General features: G+C 45.4%; 1 protein-coding gene across 6 annotated transcripts in view; it reads left to right on the top strand.

The window, feature by feature from the left end:
• CACNA1A (calcium voltage-gated channel subunit alpha1 A) overlaps positions 1–17814 on the top strand; it is a 211655-nt gene that overhangs the window by 36291 nt on the left and 157550 nt on the right. For all 6 annotated transcript variants that reach the window (XM_078054736.1, XM_078054750.1, XM_078054755.1 and 3 more), the window contains 2 exons: positions 3834–3940; positions 6246–6385. In XM_078054736.1, coding sequence (XP_077910862.1) covers positions 3834–3940; positions 6246–6385 — 247 coding nt within the window. The remainder of the gene's footprint in view (positions 1–3833; positions 3941–6245; positions 6386–17814) is intronic.

Raw genomic sequence — 17814 nt, forward strand, 5'->3', positions numbered from 1 at the left:
ACTGGTCAGGGACTCCTGAAGTCTCCTCCTGGGGTCAGAATGTGGAGGAGAAAGCGGAGCCCCCACCACTCTTGAGATGACTCAAAGCCACAATTACCTGGTCTCCTCCTACCCCTGAAATAGATCTAAGGCAAACTTCACTGTGCACACAGATCCCCTGAAGATCTTGCTAAAATGCAGATTCTGACTCAGCAGGTCAGCGTGGGGGCCTGAGACTTTGCATTTCTAAAAGATGCAGCTGACGCTCTGCTGCGGCCCATTCGGTAGCAAGGGTATGAGGTCAATGTTGCAGATTCCCATGGGGGGCAGGTCTGTGGACATTAGCAGGGTCCGTGTGTGCATGGAGGGAGAAGGGTTAATATTTGATAGCCAGTATTGCCATGTTTGACAAGAAAAAGCAATAAGGTAGGAGTGGGCAGCCTCTTTCCGTTCTCTCCCATGCTAAGGCTTCATCGCTCTACTGGGAGAGCTCTGGGCCTGAAATCCAGGGAACACTGGGCAATTGAAACCCTGATAATGCAACCCATAAAAGTGCTCCTTGCTGCCAGTCTTTTGGGACTCTTCCTGGAACCTCAGCTCAAGTCTGATGGAGAGGAAGGCACATCCCAGCTGTTTAGGGACAGGAGGCCACACACCCCCTTCCCTCCCAGGAGTGAACCAGCAGCTCCATACAGAAGTGAGCAAGGAGCTAGTTGGCAGGGAAGGGAAGTGAAATCATCAGATTCAAATCGTGGCTTCAGAAGCCTCGGCAAGGGGAGGCCAGGAAAGGGCTTGGCGTTGCTTCTCTGTATACAAATATTGTCTCTTATTTTCTGGGCTGCAGGGTGAGGCAGAATGGAGTATTTGTGCAACATAGCCCAGCTTTGTTCTCTGTGCTCCTAATGACTGTCAGCTCAGAGGCAGGAAGCCAATCAGAGGCACTCGTCGGCAGGGCCGGCTTTTGTTGGCTCCCCAAATTGCCCTGAGTGTCAGATTTGCTTTTCAGAGTGTGCACAGAGCGCGGCTCAGACGCTTTCAGCTGGAGGCAAAGGCCGAAGCCAGTGACAAAGAAGTCCTGGTTTTCCTGATTTACTTAAACTCTTGCTCCCAGGTTATCCATTCTAGACTTTCTTTTCCCACCTGGAAAGTGAGTATATGCTCCAACTCCACCAGCCTATAAGGTCCCTTGGTTTTATGGAGCTTCCAAAAGGCCAAACCTAACTCCAGGGCCAAAGGACAGAACAAGGCAAGTTAGGCTTCCAAGGGAGAAAGCTGGGAGGAGGCCATGGCCAAGTTCACCAAGACATGCTCTTTGATCCTTCCACAGAACAGTGGATTCCAGTGTTCCCAGGGGACACTTGGCAATACCTGGAGGTCACTTTTGGTTGTCAGTAAGTTTTGGTTGTCCTAACTGGAGAGGAGGAGCTGCTACTGCTCATCACCCCCACCACAGAGAATGACCCAGCCCCAAGTGTCAGACGTGCCAAGGTGGGGGAGCTCTACTCCAGACTAACCAGTACCCTGTGGCTTTCCCTTCCGACACCCACTTCTCTACACCCAGATTGCCTGGGCGGTGCCTCTGTGGGTCTGGCAGGGGGACAGGGGACATTCTGTTTCACCAGCTGATCAGCAGATCAGGCCCTAATGTAATGTGAGCAGGACAGACCCTCCCCAAGTGCAGACCCTCCAGCAGGACACCCTGGCGGCCTCGTCCACCCGGAGGAATGTTCCCAGGATGCAGGAAGGAGTTTGTGCCTGGAGAGAGAGGGAGTGCCACCTCTGGAAATAGCCACACAGACTAACCCTTCCCTCTGTAGATTTTGAAAGCTCAGCTTCTCAGAGGCCTTGCCCTGACCAGCATATTATTTTTTTTTATTGAGGTGAAATTCACATAACAATATTAACCATTTTTAAGTGACTAATTCAGTGGCATTTAGTATATTCAGAGTGTTTGTTGTACATTATCTATCTAGTTCCAAAACATTAAGCAGTCACTCCCCAACCCCCTCCCCCGGCCCTTGGCAACCGCCCATCTGCTTTCTGACTCTCTGGATTTGCCTGTTCTGGACATTTTACATACACAGAATTGTACAGTGTGTGGCCTTTTATGTCTGGCATCTTTCACTGAGCATAATGTTTTTGAGGTTCCTCCACACTGTGGCGTGTATTAGTACTTCATTTTTATGGCCGAGGATGATTCCGTTGTCTGGATAGACCACATTTTGTCCATCCATTCATCCACTGAGAGACATCTGGCTTGCTTCCACCTTTTGGCTGTTTGAATGGTGCTGCTATGAACATGTGTTTTGGTACTTGCTTTTCAGTTCTCTGGGGTGTATACCTAGGATATATATTGCTGGATCATATGGTAATTCTGTGGGTTTTTTGAGGAATCACCAAACTATTTTCCACAGAGGCTGCACCATTCCCACCAGCAATGCACAAAAGTTCCAGTTTCTCACATCCTTGCCAACACTTACTGTTTTCTGGGTGGTGGTTTTTTTTTTTTAATTCTAGTGGATGTGGAGTGGTAGCTCATTGTGGTTTTGATTTTGAGTACCCTAATGGCTGAGGATATTGAGAATTTTTGCATGTAGTTGATTGGCTATTTGAGTATCTTTTTTGGAGAAATATCTACTTAAGCCATTTGCCCATTATTTAATTGGATTGCCTTTTGTTCTTGAGTGACAAATGTTCTTTATATATTCTGGATGCCAGGCTTATCAGATACATGATTTGCAAATATTTTCTCTCATTCTGTTGGTTGTCTTTTTACTTTTTACTTTTTTTGCCTGTTTTTTCTTTAGTTGATCGTGCTTTTGGTGTCAGATATGAACACTCTATTTTTTTTAAAGATTTACTTATTTATTATTTGAGAGAGAGAGAGAGAGTGCATGTGAGCAGGGGGAGGGGCAGAGAGAGGGAGAGAGAGAATTTCAAGCAGACTCCCTGCTAAGCACAGAGCCTGATGCGGGGCTTGATCTCACGACCCTGAGATCACGACCTAAGCTGAAATCAAGAGTCAGATGCTTAACTTACCCAGGAGCCCCTGACGACTCTACTTTAAATTGCAACACCCAGGGGCACCTGGGTGGCTCAGTCGTTGAGCGTCTGCCTTTGGCTCAGGTCATGATCTCCAGGTCCTGAGATTGAGCCCCACGTCGGGCTCCCTGCTCAGCAGGAAGCCTGCTTCTCCCTCTCCCACTCCCCCTGCTTGTGTTCCCTCTCTCGCTGTGTCTCTCTCTGTCAAATAAATAAATAAAATCTTTAAAAAAATAAATAAATACATTGCAACACCCAACCTGCTTTTTCTCTGCATAGCATTCACTACCTCGTAACGCTCTTTATGTGTAGTTATCTCACACACTCACTTCTCCTCCACAAGAGCAGAGATTTTTGTTTCTTTTACTGTAAGCTGTGTCCCCAGTGCCCAGAACAGGGCCTGGAGCCCAGTAGGTGCTGAATTAATATTTGCTCTATGAATGTTGGAGGTGAGATGGAAGAATAACATCTACATTTTCCTTAAAAAGTCATCTGCTGGGTCTTTAGAGCAGTGAAATTACTCCATAGGACACTCTCATGGTGGATGCAAGTCATTATACACTTGTCCAGACCTCCGAAAGTTCAACACCAAGAGTGAACCGTGATGTAAGCTCTGGACTTTGGGTGATAATGATGTGTCAGTGTAAGTTTATTGATTCTAATAAATGCACCACTCTGATGGGGGATGTTGATAATTGGGGGGGGGTTGTGCATGTGTGGGGGCAGGTGGTGTATGGGGAATCTCTCTACCTTCTGCTGGGTTTTGCTGTGAGCATAAACAAACTGGAAAGATTTTCCTTAATTCCTCCATACTCCCTTTGAATATATGATTTTAGCTACCATCATAGCAAACTGCATTGTCCTTGCTCTGGAGCAACACCTACCTGACGATGACAAGACCCCAATGTCTGAACGACTGGTGAGTGATGTCTCTCTTGAGGGGTCTCTCTTTGCTTTAGAGGCAAGTTGCCGTGGCCATGGGGCAGAGGGCAGAGTGGGCTCTCAGTCTTGGAGCCAAGAGCTGGATCATGAGCCCCCCACCTGGGAAGCCTAAATTTCATGAACACCAATAATCTGGGGAGAGAGATGCCTTCATGACTCACCCGCTCACCAGACCAGGCAAACCCAATGCTGACCAGGAGGGCAGTGGGTAACAAGTGTTCACATTGTCCATAGAAACATCATATTAGAAACAAAATTCTTGTGGAAGATGTTGACTATACATGGAAATGGAGAGAACAATACAATGAACCCCTCTAAGAACCTCTCACCCAGATTCAACTGTTGTCAAGACTTTGCCTTATTTGCTTCCTCTGGCCCCTTGCATCTCATTGGTTTGTCTTTCCTGGCCAAAATTGTTGAAGGCAAATCCCAGACAACTTGTCAGTTCATTGCCATATACTTACTTAAGTCTACATTGCTAAAAAATATAGGCGTTTTCTTCCATTACCACAGTGACATTTTTACACCCAACACAACTTACAGCAGTTCCTTGGAACCATCTAAGACCTAGTCAGGAATCAGATTTTCATGGTTGTCTCAGAAAAAGCATTTTTCAGTCAGTTTGGTCAAACCAGGATCCAGGCAGGGTCTAGATTTTGTTATGCTACTTAAACCTTTTATTTTTTTAAAGATTTTATTTATTTTTGAGAGAGAGTATACAAGCACAGGCAGGGGGAGAGGTAGAGGGAGAAGCAGATTCCCAGCTGAGCAGGGAGCCCAACATGGGCCTCGATCCCAGAACCCTAGGATCATGACCTGAGCCCAACTGACTGAGCCACCCAGGCATCCCTGCTTAAGCCTTTTAAACTAAAGCAACTGTTTTCACTCCTGCCCTTGACTTATGGCAGAAATCAGTCCCATGACCCTAAGGTATGTCCCACATTCTGATGTTAGCCTGGTTGCTTGTATATGGTGTCATTTGGCTTGTTCTTCTATCCTCTCTGTCTCCTGTCATGGATATCAGCTCTGGGGGACGTTCATAGTCCTCATTCAAATTTACTCATTTGGTGAAACTCAGCAGAGCTGTAAACTAGCACTAAGATCCTTCTCGATCCCCCTATCCATCCCCAAGTGCCCTGGTTCCTCTCCTGGCATTCTGACAGTGCAATGAAGAAGACTTTTTTTCCTTTCTGTCACCTTTTCAGATCCAGCTGTAATAGCTCAAGGGTGGGTAGAGGGGCATGTAAGAATCCACTCGTTCCTAATCCACAAAATATAGATGGTTCTCAAGACATCTAAATTTTAATAGGTATGAATTATAACAGGTATTCTAACACATATCACTAACCTATAAAACTTACGATTTCAAGACTTTTTTTTTAATTTCTGTTTAAGATGAAGCTAAGTAAAGAGAGTCAGCTGGAAAACTAGGAAGCAAATAGTAGTACCATGGCAAGCTGATAGGGAAAGAATCATGAAGGCAGAAAGGATTGAAGCTTGAGAAACTTTGTAACAGATTGGAAAACATCCATGTAGGGGATCTGATGGAGTGGAGCTCATAGCTTGATTTCAAATATTATAAACTATCAGCTGGAAGCCAGAAACTGGCAAGAGGTTCAGTGAGGGGCTGGGGACCGGGACACTGGCCATTTGCCAGCAAATGCAGAAGTATTACTCCAATATTTTAGCAACCTGAATTGCTGTGCTGGTGCATACCAGCTGAGAACCTTCACGAGTGTCAGATCCGGGGGTGAGGTTGGTGTACAGGGTCTAACCTTAAAGGCCTTGAGTGGTGCATGTGACAAACATACTGAACCAGTGCTTTCCAGTAGAATTTTCTGTAGTGATGGAAATTCTCTCCGTCTGCACTGTCCAATATACTAGTCACTGGAATGTTGGCTACTGTGTCTGAAAAGCTGAATTCTTATTTTATTTCATTTGAATTAATTTACAGTTAAATAGCCACATGTGACCCGTGGCTGCTATACTGGATACCACAGATCCAAACAAACAATTCTGTTTGACCAAGTGATATATGAGGTTGGCCAAAGGGAAAGAGGGAGGGTGTCTTCTCCATGCTTCTGCTTCTGTTGCAAAGTCTTCAGGCAAAAGAACTCCGATAAGGATGCGTTGGGGGGCAGTGGGTGCTGGAGGGTTGGAGAGGTGAGGAAAAATGGGTAGAGATCTCTGGATGGGCCAGGTCCCCAGTCATGGGCCAGGTCCCCAGTCATGCCACCCTCTACCCAGCCAAAGATCTTGACCTTACCTTCTCTCCCTTCCAGGATGATACAGAACCATACTTCATTGGAATTTTTTGTTTCGAGGCTGGCATTAAAATCATCGCCCTGGGGTTTGCCTTCCATAAAGGCTCTTACTTAAGGAATGGTTGGAACGTGATGGACTTTGTGGTGGTGCTGACAGGGTAAGTGTCACATGCTGTGTTTCTTAGAATTATCTCAAACTATAAAGACTTTGGAAACATCATGGTTGGTGTGTCCAGGCTGGGCTTGGGAAGGCTGAGTCCCCATGCTCTTTTTCATCATGCCTTTGCCTTCTTGCACCCTGTCTCCATACCCTGGCTGCATGTTGCAGCAGATGCTTTTGGTTACAATTAGAATAATGGCTTATTAGAGTTGACTGCTTCCAAAGAGCTTTCTGTGCATTCTCTCATTTAATCCTCACAACAACCCAATGAATTAGGAAATATTAATATTCCCATGGGACCACAGAGAGATCCGAAGCACAGATATAAACTTGCCTAGGATCACCCTGCTAGTGGAACTGGAATTTGAACCTAATATCATGTGATTCCAGAACTCAAGGTTTTAACTGTTGTGCATGTGTGATCCTTTTGCCTCATTTGGAGACGCCTTTATTCCAAGTTGATCTTGATTTCCAGCTGGTAAATGTTTGTTGAGGACTTCTGGGTGCAACAGCTTGTGGTAGGGCTATGGAGAAAACCAAGCTAGATAAGGTACAGTGAGTGCCTTAGAAGAGTTTTTGGATCTGTGTATAGCGCACCATAGTTGAAAGGTGAGTGTGTATACACTTTCCACCAGGGACCCTCTCTATAAGGTAACGCTAGCTGTTATGACAACAATAGAAAAAACTGGGTAATGTCTTACACACAACAGAAATTTATTTATCACTCACTGAAAGTCCAAAACAGTTGTTCCTTGCTGGCAGGGCTCTCTCCTCCAAGCAGTGATTGAGGGAACCCAGGCCCTTACCACACTGTGGCTCCTCATTGTTGACTCACAGCTTCCGAGAACTTTGTGCTTGTATGCATCAAACCACAAAAGAGAAATGAGGATGCAAAGTGATACTAGGGAGGTTTTACAGGCCTGGCACATGCCTCTTCCCTTCCTATTCTTTCGGCTAGAATTTATTCACATGACACACATCACTGCAGGGGAAGCTGAGAAACATTAGACTGTGCTTAGAAGAAAGGAAGGTGGATTTGCTGAGTAGCCAGTCAGGCTCTGTTAGGGACCCCAAAGTCCTGTAACAGATGCCAGCATAGACATTACCATTTTGTGCTGATTTCTGGCTCCTCTGTCCACCCACTCCTCTCCTCGAAGCTAAGACTGGCTTGTCTTCCAAGACCCCTATTCATTCCTCATAGTTCCCTTCTGTGGGGTCACAGGTGTCCTCTGTGGGGTCACAGCTGTCCTCAGTGGGGCACAGCTCCCCTCTATGGGGTCACAGGTCTACTCTGTGGGGTCACAGCTCCCTTGTGTGGGGTCACAGCTCTCCTCTGTGGGGTCACAGCTGTCCTCTGTGGGGTCGTAATTCTCTTCTAGGATCAAATTTCTCCTGGAGGCTCTGTTGCTGTTCCAGATCCTGTCTCTCCTGGCAGATGTCATGGGTCTTAGGCCCCATGCTGTGTTGGCTGGGCTCCTGCAATTCAGGTTTTGAGCACATTTGTTGTTTCAGAGCAATGTTGCTTTTCCCAAAAGGGCTTTGTCATATTGGGCTGTTTTGGTAGAGGCATTCAGATGTGAATGGTCTGTTGTGGGTACCCTGGGCTAGCTCTAGTGGGCTTGAGAGCTCCCTGAGGGTCCTCTGTTGGTTGTTCCCATAGTCCTGTGGCTTGGGACCTTGGCAGGTTCCAAGGACGTGTTGTGGTGTTGGGCACCTTTTTCTTACCTTAGTAGGAAACTTGTCTCTGAAACATCCTAATAGCTGACTTTGTTGTTGTTGTTGTTGTTAAAAGTGCATAACAAAGGGGCGCCCGGGTGCCTCAGGCCATTAAACATCTGACTCTTGATTTTGGCTTGGGTCCTGATCTCAGGGTCATGGGATCAGGCTCCGCACTCAGTGGGGAGTCTGCTTGAGATTCTGTCTCTCTCCCTCTCCCTCTGCCCCTCCCCACTACACTCGTGCTTCCTCTCTCTCTCTCTCTTTAAAAAATAAATAAATAAATCTTTTTTAAAAAAGTGTATAACAAAATATTCAGACATTCAAAAAATAGAGAATAATGTAACAAATATTTGTGTATGCAAATATTCACTCAATGAATATTTTTTGTGCATCTATTATATACCAGGCTCTGGGACACAGCAGTGAACAAAACAGATAAAAGGCCCTCCTTTTGTGCCAACAGATAGTCAAGTAGTGAAGAAAAGCTAAATGAATGAATGAGTGAATGAATAAATATCTAGTGTGTTAGGTGGCAGTGAGGGCTACAGAGAAACAATCAATCAGAGGAAGGATGGGATGTGTTATGAGCAGGAGGGCTGGAAACCGGGGAAGACTTTATTGGGAAGGCAGTATTTGAATGAAAACCTGAAGGAGGTGAGTGAATGAGCCTTGAGGATAGCTAAAGGAGGAAAGTGACAGGCAGAGGGAATAGCACATGCAAAGGTCCTGAGGCTGGGCTGTGTCTGGTATGTTTGATGAGCAGTGAGGAGGCCAGAGTGGCGGGAACAGAGTAAGTGAGGGAGAGAGTGGAAGAGGGGAGGACAGGGAGGTGATAGAACAACAGCCTACCATCAAAATGAAACCTTTCTTTTTCTTTTTTTTTTTTTAAGATTTATTTATTTGAGAGACAGAGAGGGTGGGAGAGAGAGAGAGAGTTGGTGGGGTGGTGGAGGGGCAGAGGGAGAAGGAGAGAGAAACTCAAGCAGATTCCATGCTGAGTGTGGAGCCTGACACGGGGCTCTATCCTACGATCCTGAGATCATGACCTGAGCCAAAACCAAGGGTTGGACGCTCAACCAACTGAGCCACCCAGGCACCCCCAAATGAAACCTTTCTCATACAGTGTAAGTCCCCTGTGTTCTCTTTCCTGGCCTTGTTCCATTCCCTTCCCCATGCAGAAACACTTCCTGAGTTTTGTGTTTATCATTTCCAGTTATGTATTTACGCTTTTATATACATGTAAATAAGGGTATGAGAAATACGTAGTACCTATTTTACATTTTGACCACATAAGTATATAAGAAATATATATAGTACGTTCTTGCACAGTTTTAAGTTTCTCTGTAAACATTTCCTTCTACAGCCTTCCTTCTGCCCTCACCTTGTGATTGACAAGACTAGGTCTCATTCATCCATTTTCCCTGCTGCATAGTATTCTGCAGTATGAATATTCTACCATGTATTTATCTGTTTGGGTTGTTTCCAGCTGTGGGCTATTTTGAACCAAGCTGTCCCCTCACTCTTGCCGGTGGATTTCTCTAGGGCATCTACCTGGGAGTGGAACTGCTGAGTTGTGTACTCTGTGCATCCTCGGCTTCACGAAGCATTGCCAAATAGCTCTGCAAAGTGGTTGTGCCAATTTATACTCCCTAGGGGCTGACTTTTGCTGGCAGGGGCTGGCTTGACCTTGCTGGCAGGAAGAAGCCTTAAAAAAAAATCCCTGGTTTTTTATAACATGGTTCTTGGAACATCCAGAGAAGCTCGTATACCATGCAGCATATAGTAAGCCTCAATAAATGGTCATTAAGTTGAAAGGCGGCCGTGTGATAAGTTAGTTAGCCACCGGGGCGTTTGCATCTGCTTCTTGATTACAACAAGCTGATCTTTTCCCCTAGTTTTTAAACATCTGATGAGGCTCTAGAGAAGAAATTCTCATCAGAAACAAATAGGTCCTAAGGATGAAAGCCTTAGAATTAATAGGATTCATGGACCCTCTGAAATTGCATGCAAAAATTATGTGTATATATATTTTTTTCTGGTCTGTAGTTTTCATTAGATTCTCAGGGGGTCCTGCTCCTAACACCATAAGGAGCCACCGTTCTTTTCCTTTCTTACCCCTTTTCCTTTCCCACTTCATTTTTCCTGCCTTCCTTTCTCTTGCTTGTCTCCCTGTTGCTTCTCCTGTAATCAGCCACCCTTCCTTATTGTCTGCTGGTTCTATCTCCTTCAAATCAAACACATAGCTCAAATTTCATTACTTCAAATTCCAAGGGGCTGCTTGGTCTCCTCTTGGGCTGCAATTGAAGAACAGAGAGTAGGGACTGCAAGCCCCACAAATTCAACCTTCTGTGCAGTGGTGCTACCAGGCAAATGCTGTACACTCTTAGTTCTGTGTTCCAGGGGGAGGGGACCTGAGTGTATTAACCTGACCTGAGACAACATGGCCTTAATGAGCACTTTTTGATTAACTCATTGTCTTACATTTCTAAGCAAACTGCAGCATTAAAACACCATTCATTTTTCATGGATTCATAAGATTCTTGCCTTCTTCTTGTGTAAAGTTTGGCAGAAAGTATCGTACCCGTGGAGTTTGGTTTGTTCTGTGTAGTTCAAGGCCTCAGAGAAATTCTAACTTTGCAATTTTATCAAACCCCTTTGAAGTGTGCTTCTATTGTATTTGAAGGTCTGATCGTTAAATTGAAATCGTGTAAGAGGAAGATTTCAGAAGCTTGGCTGTATTTCTGAGATGACAGAGCTTTGACTGTAATGCTTAGATATATACATAAACATCTGGGAGGTCAAATAATGCAATTGTGTGTGTTAACAAAGGAGATTGTGGACATGACCAGGGTAGGGATGAAGACAGTTGTTTTTGTGTTCACAGGCTTAGCCCTGTACCTGGCGTAGGTGCTCAGTAAAATAAATGGCTGCAAAGCGGTAATACTTCTGAGAATCAGAGTGTTCTGGAAAATGCACTAAGCTGTTTATGGAGATGGGGACCATTGCATTGATATAGTTAAACAGTCCAGGAATCTATGACAGATACTCTGACATCAGATAAGGCATGGAACAGATGAACTCTGGGTCCTTGCCAACTCTGACATTTCATGACTCTGTAAAAATGACGGTTCCTTTTTGGAAGGTCCTACCAGCTGCCCCAGGCTTTGGGCAGTTTTGTTGAGGATCATAAGTGAGGAAAATACCCAACTACTCAGGGACCATCAGGAGAGGACGTTGGCTTTGGTTTCATAGCATCACTGAATTTTAGGACTCAATGGACTCTGGCAGGTCCAAACCCTTTATTTCACTCACAAGGGAGTTAAGACACAGAGAGACTGAGTTATTTGCCCAAAGTCAAAGTTACACTGAGATGGTGGCAAATCAGGAAGCTTCCAGAATCAGAAGCTGTGCTCACATTAAGGAGTCTGGAACCCCAGTTTGGGGGCAGTGGGAGTGGTATAGATGATTAATGCCCCCCCTGCCGAGTTTCTGCCATCAGAGCCCTGCTTTTTCCTTACTTCTGTCCAAGTACCCAGCCTGTGGCCCCTTTCCAGAGAGATAGAAAGGGAGCCTCAGATAGTAGCCCAGTTCCCCTTACACAGCTTAAGAAACTGGGACCGAGGGTCAGAATGGCGAGTCACACACCTCATGCTGTCTTCCCTTTGATCAGTTTAACAAACATATGTCACCATTCTTCACTCTCTCCTCCTTTCTTCGCCTCCCATGTTGCTGTTTTGAGTTGCCTGAAAATAAAAACAGCATTCTAAACACAACAACAACAAAACCAATTGGCACTCTAACTCATGAGACCAACTAACAGCTCCTATAAATACCAGCTGCATTTTATTTTAATGTTTGTCTGCGTTAATTTCTCCCCCCGTGGATCAGTCACCCTTGGTATCAGAAGGATTCCCTACCATGGCACAAATGCTTCTTATCATTCAGAGAGTTTTATCATTGAGAGAGCATTGATCTTTTCATTGATCAAAGCATTTGGTTGTCATGATATTTGCTGAACTGTGTTTCACCAGGAACAGCCTCACTTCCTAGCAGTAGGAGCTAGCCTCTCCATCTTGTAATACAGTGACAGTGATAGTAATGGTGTTGGCTGCCATGCTATTTCCATCATTTATTAAGCATTTGTTTTGTGCCAGCACTATATTAACAATTTTATGTGCATTATCACATTTTAGTTGCACAAGCCTTTTTTAGAGATGAATCTGAGGCTCAAAGAGGTTAAGCTACTTACAAAGGGTCCCCCACCTAGTAAAGGGTGGATCAGGATCTCAACCACTCTACTGGGACAGTGCCCTAAAACTAGGATAACCTGAGACCCAAGTTAAGTTCAAAGAGCTATATTCAGCCCAGTATCCTTATGAACATAATACCTGTTATGAATAGCAGTGGGAACATTGACAAATTAGAACTTAGAAGACACTTTATAACATGATATACTATACATGTGTATATGCTCAGTTAATCTTTACAGCCCTCTGAATTAGGTACCACTATTACCCCCACTTTACAGATGAAAGCTCAAAGAAGCTAAACATCTTGCCCAATGTCACTTACCTCATAAGTGGTGAACTCAGATGGATCTGGAGCCAGAATCCATGTTCTTGAGTCCTACACTATTTCTTTAAAGTCAAGTTTTCCAGGGAAGTCAGGAGGATCTTTACTTTTCTTCCGCATCTTGGACTCCACTATAGCAGGAAAAAAAAAATCGGCAAAAGAGAGGTCCACAAATGGGAGACTGGCATATACCAATGGTTAAGACCTGGGCTTCAGAGTCGGAGGGATCTCTGCCAGTGAGGAACTTGAGAACGTACTTGGATCCCTCCAAACCTGTTTTCTCACCTGGAAAAAGGGAGAGTGTCTGCCTCCTCGGGCTGTGATAGAGATTGGAGAAGGCAACATTGTGGCTGACACCATGAACTGAGCCCCTGGACCTTTCTGAGTTCTTCATAAACGGGAGTTGATGAATTGAAGGGAAAGAAATTAGAACATATTCTTTTGGATGTGTGTGGTAGGTCCTGCAAATGCCCCAGTCCATATTCGTCCCACTCACCTCCGAGTTTACCTGTGGTGGGCAGTTTCCAAGCAAGCTAACCTCTTTGTACCTCCAGTGCTCTCATCTTTCTGCATCTGTGATGGAGGGTGTTCTCCAGCATTGCAGTTTGTTCAGCCCACATGACAGACGTTTAACACCCCCAGGAGCAGCCCTTAACCAGTGAGAGAGGGAGTCAGTGTATAAATAGGCCTGGCTTCCCCATTGCTCAGTGAGAAGACTTGGAGGTGTGTTCTACCTCTCAAAGGGCCTTTCACAGGATTGAATACTAGTTGCTCACGATGATACCCATTCATTAGCGCACCCTTTACCGACTTCTTGCTTTCTAGTTTATCCCTTTTAATTCCATGGATCATCTCCCAAAAGTCCTCGTCTTGGAGCCATAATAGTTTGAAGCCTAGCGGGTTAGAGATTTCAGCACCCTGGACAGCGCACAGCACACTTCAGCAGACAAAGACGTCCTCCTTTCTCCCTCCGCCCCTGACTGGAGTGGGGAGGGGACTGAGTGAGGACCAGATGGCCAGGTGACATTGCTCCATACTGAGCTTCTTGGCCATTTTCCTCGTGTGGCTGGAGAAGACCTTGCCATCCATCTCTCAGCAGGTTTAGGGGCTGATCGAGGTCTTGTCCTCTTGAATTGCTATGACAAACACCAGCCTGCCTCCAGAGAGGCATCTGGCCACTGCCTCTACAGTTTGCAGGGCAAAATGACTCCTCTCTTCTCACCAGGGCAGGGAGGCTGATGCCTGGCGGGCAGAGGAAATCTCAGCGGAACGGGAGGCAAGTGGGTGCCTGGGGCTGAGGCAGAGGCTGCCAAGTGAGAGACACTGCTTTGCTTTATGCAGGGAGGAACTACAGGCATTGGAGATGCTCTGTTGTTACAGAGGTTGTAGAAACTGGACAGTCTCCTCTCCAAGCAGGACCTGGGCCTGACTCAGAGACCACAAGCCTTCGCCTTCGGTGCGGTCATGTAGTAGAATGGTAAAGCTGAGGTTTGGGGGGCAGGGTCTAGGAAAATCAAAGCCCCATTTTTCTTGACTTCTCTGGCTATAATGAGCCCTTTGGTGATATCTGCCAATCTCAAAGGTTTAAATACCTTCTGTGCCTATGTTCCCCAAACTTAAGTCTTCTGCCCAGAGCTCTCTTGCAGTCCCCATGTGGGGAGGCCTCAGTCCACAGACATCTCACACTCAAGATGTCCAAAACTGAACTCATGTGCATCCTTCTCATATCTCTCTTCCTGTCTTTTTACATCATTGGACGGCAGCTCCATCCTTCCAGGGGCTCTGGCTAACAATCTTGACACCTCCTCCCTCATGGTCAATCCTTTTGCAAATTCTGTAGGTTCCGTCTTCTTCCACCTCCACTGCCACCAACTGGGCTGAGCCATCATCATCTCTCAGCTGGCTTGTTGGAGCAGGCTGTGCCCAGGTCTCTCTGCTTCTGCCCTCCTCCCCCATAGCCTGTTATCAACACAAGCAGCCAGAAGGATCCTTTTAACACATAAATTAGATCAAATCACTCTTCTGCTCACATCTTTCTCATGGTTCCTGTCTCACTCAGTGTAAAAGCAAAAGTCCTCATCACAGCCCACAAGGACCTGCATGATCTGCCCCCGTCACCTCCCACCCTCATCAGCAGCCACACTCGCTCACTCGGCACCAGCTCCACCAGGCTCCTCGCTGCTCCTTGAACACTTCAGGCACGTTTCCACCTCAGGGCCCTTGCACTTGTAGTGCCCAAACCTGGTATGCTCTTCTCAATCCATTTCCTCATCTTTAAGACTTTATGCCAGTGTCCCCTGGCTCCTTATCTACAATTCCAACACGTTTGACACTTCCTGTCCTCTCTTCTATTTAGATTCTTTTCTGTGCACTTGGCTGCTTCCCGACAAACTAGATATTTTACTTGATTTTCTGCCAGTCTCCTCCACTAAGTAAACTCCCTGCAGAAGGGGATTTGGTTTTTTCGCTCATGGTGCTATTCCCCCATGCCTAGAATAGTGCCTGGCACACAGTAGGTGCTCAACAGATGTTTTTGACAGAATGACTGAGTCGATGGTACCAATAACCTGCCAATGTTGAGGGAAGTGTCAGTGTATAATAAACTGGGGCACAGAAGCCCCTTCCTAAGTGCCCCTGCATTTCACCTGGTCTAGATCAGATGATGCAGTTTTGGAGGGCAGTTGGAAGTGTCAACTTAACTATTATATGTACTGCAGCTATGATAAGCCCTCCCATTGGTTGTAGTCCTGCCCCAGGAATTATGGCGTGTCTTATGTGTTGAGCTCTCAATGGACTAAAACTCCTCTGGAACCAGCTTTGTTAGCTACTTTGCACTAATGAAGTGGCAGAAGAATGAACAGGTTTGAGTGGGGGGGGGTGGTCTGAGCAGGGGTGCGTTCTCAGGCCTACTGTGTATGGTTGTGCAGGTTGCGCACTGAACCAGACAGCTGGAGTATATTTTCTAAGTGTGTAACTCGTCTACATTTAAACTTCTTTCGGAGACATCACAGGCTAAAAAGTATCAAATACTTCATGCCTGGGAGTCCTTTCCACCCTAAGAAGCTTTGATTTTAGGAGTCACTTTTTTTGTGGTGCTGAAGAGACATGATTGGTGCCGAAGGTCATGGGTTGTTTTGTTTTCACTGTTCACAGGCATATTTGGAGGCCACCCACAGAATTTCAGGACATGAAACTCTGGCAGTAGGAACAGAGGCAGGAAGGAAACCTAAAACTCTTAAGTCCTGCTCTGAGCACTAAAATGTGGCTGGGGCTGCTTTCCTTTGCTTCACATTGGTATGCCAGGGACGTGATGTTGAATCATTATAAGATTGAGAGGACAGGACAGATCAGACTGAGAGGTCTTTGTAAACTAGACTGATGAGTTTTGATTCATAGGAAATAGCCCTGGATGTTTTCAAAACAGAAACTGCAAAGTGTGTAGCAGAACTGCATTCTATGCAAATCTGACTTATACAAAATCATTGTTATGTAATTGGCACACATAGAAAAAGAAAAAGGATGAATATAATAATTAAATAGTGAGGTCATTTCTACCTGCCATTGCATTTAGTGAGTTTTTTCCAAGGAATGAACATGATTCATGTTCTTCCTAGAACACAGTATATCAGCTAGGAATGTTTTCTCTTCAAGTAACAGAAGAGACATCTAGAAGGGGCTTTAGCATTAAGTAGAAATTTTTGTTACCTGACTTAGAAATCCACAAATCTGTAGACCGAGATTAGTTGAATGGCTCAGTGATGTCCTCCCACCCCCCTCAGTGAGTTGAATTTTGAACTCATGATTTGTTGCCCCAAGGTGGCAAAATGGCTGCCACATCTCCTCTCACGGCCTCATTCAAAAGCAGGAAAGTAATGACTGGGAGAGAAAACTCTCACTGGAGACTTTTCATTTTTATCTGGGAGAAACAAATCTTGCCCAGAAGTTCCCAGCAGGTTTCCTTCTACATCTGATTGGCTATACCTGGGTCATATGACCATTTCCAGCTTCAGGGCAGACCAGAAACATGCGTGTCTGGCATTTTTGCCATTTTATGGGAGGCTAGTTCTGCTTGTAAGAAAGATGAGGGAGAGGGAAATGGCTGTTGGGACAGTTAGCGGTATCTGTCAAATGAAGCATACTACTGACATTCTTTTATATCATATATTACTGTCCATATTACACATGCTTATTACTGCCCAGCCTTAAATATGCAAAACCATACATATTGTACTTTATGGATGATTTAAAGGTTTGTTGAGGGTGTTTTTTGAGTCTATACAATTTTTCCTTTGTGCACTTACTTCAGAATCAGAACTTAACTCTCCCATGTAAGACAAGACATCACTTTGGGGATGTGGGTTCAATTCCTGACTCTCCTGCTCAGAAGATGTGTGACTTCGGGCAAATGATTTACTCTTAGTCTTTATTTTACTTATCTGTTAAATGAGGCTCATGTTAATACTTACTTAACCCCACTGAGCTGAGGTGAAGATTAGATGGATAATTTTTAGCAATAAAATGTAGTCAAGAGGAGGGAGAGGGGAAGGAGGATTCCTGTGGTGGAGCAAGTCCTAGAATTGAGGTGATCCCATGTCTGGGATGATTTGGGATGATAATGGAAATAGGAAAGGAAGGATGGATTTAAGGACTCTTTCCCAGAAAAAAGAACATTCCAGAACATGATAATCAACTGTTGACTGGTATAATGGTAGTGCCATTGCAGGGGCAAGGGGCACAGGGCACTTCTAGTGAGAATTTATTTCAGTCATGCCGAAGTCCCTGAAAGACATCAAAGTCGAAATGTCATTTAGACAGACGTAGATAGGGTTAAAGCCTGCCTGGCCTGTCTGGCCTTGAGAGTCATCCACAAAGAGGTTGGTTAAGGCCAGAAAGTGCCTGAGCTCTACAGGCCTGGTGGTATAATGGACAGGAACATGGGGTCAGGGAGCACCCACACTGAGGGACCTGAGGGAGGAAGAGGATCAGGGAAGGAAACAGAAGATTCAGGGGACAGGTGGTTAGGAAGAGAGGCAAACCACAGTCAGCCACATGAGTTGCAGCCGAAGAGAGGTCTTCCCAAAGCTTTTGGGACTTTGTAATTAGGAGGAAAAGAGTGACTCTAAAGGGTTGTCCATA

The sequence above is a fragment of the Halichoerus grypus genome, chromosome 1 (genome assembly GCF_964656455.1).
Source record: "Halichoerus grypus chromosome 1, mHalGry1.hap1.1, whole genome shotgun sequence".
NCBI classification, from domain to species: domain Eukaryota; kingdom Metazoa; phylum Chordata; class Mammalia; order Carnivora; family Phocidae; genus Halichoerus; species Halichoerus grypus.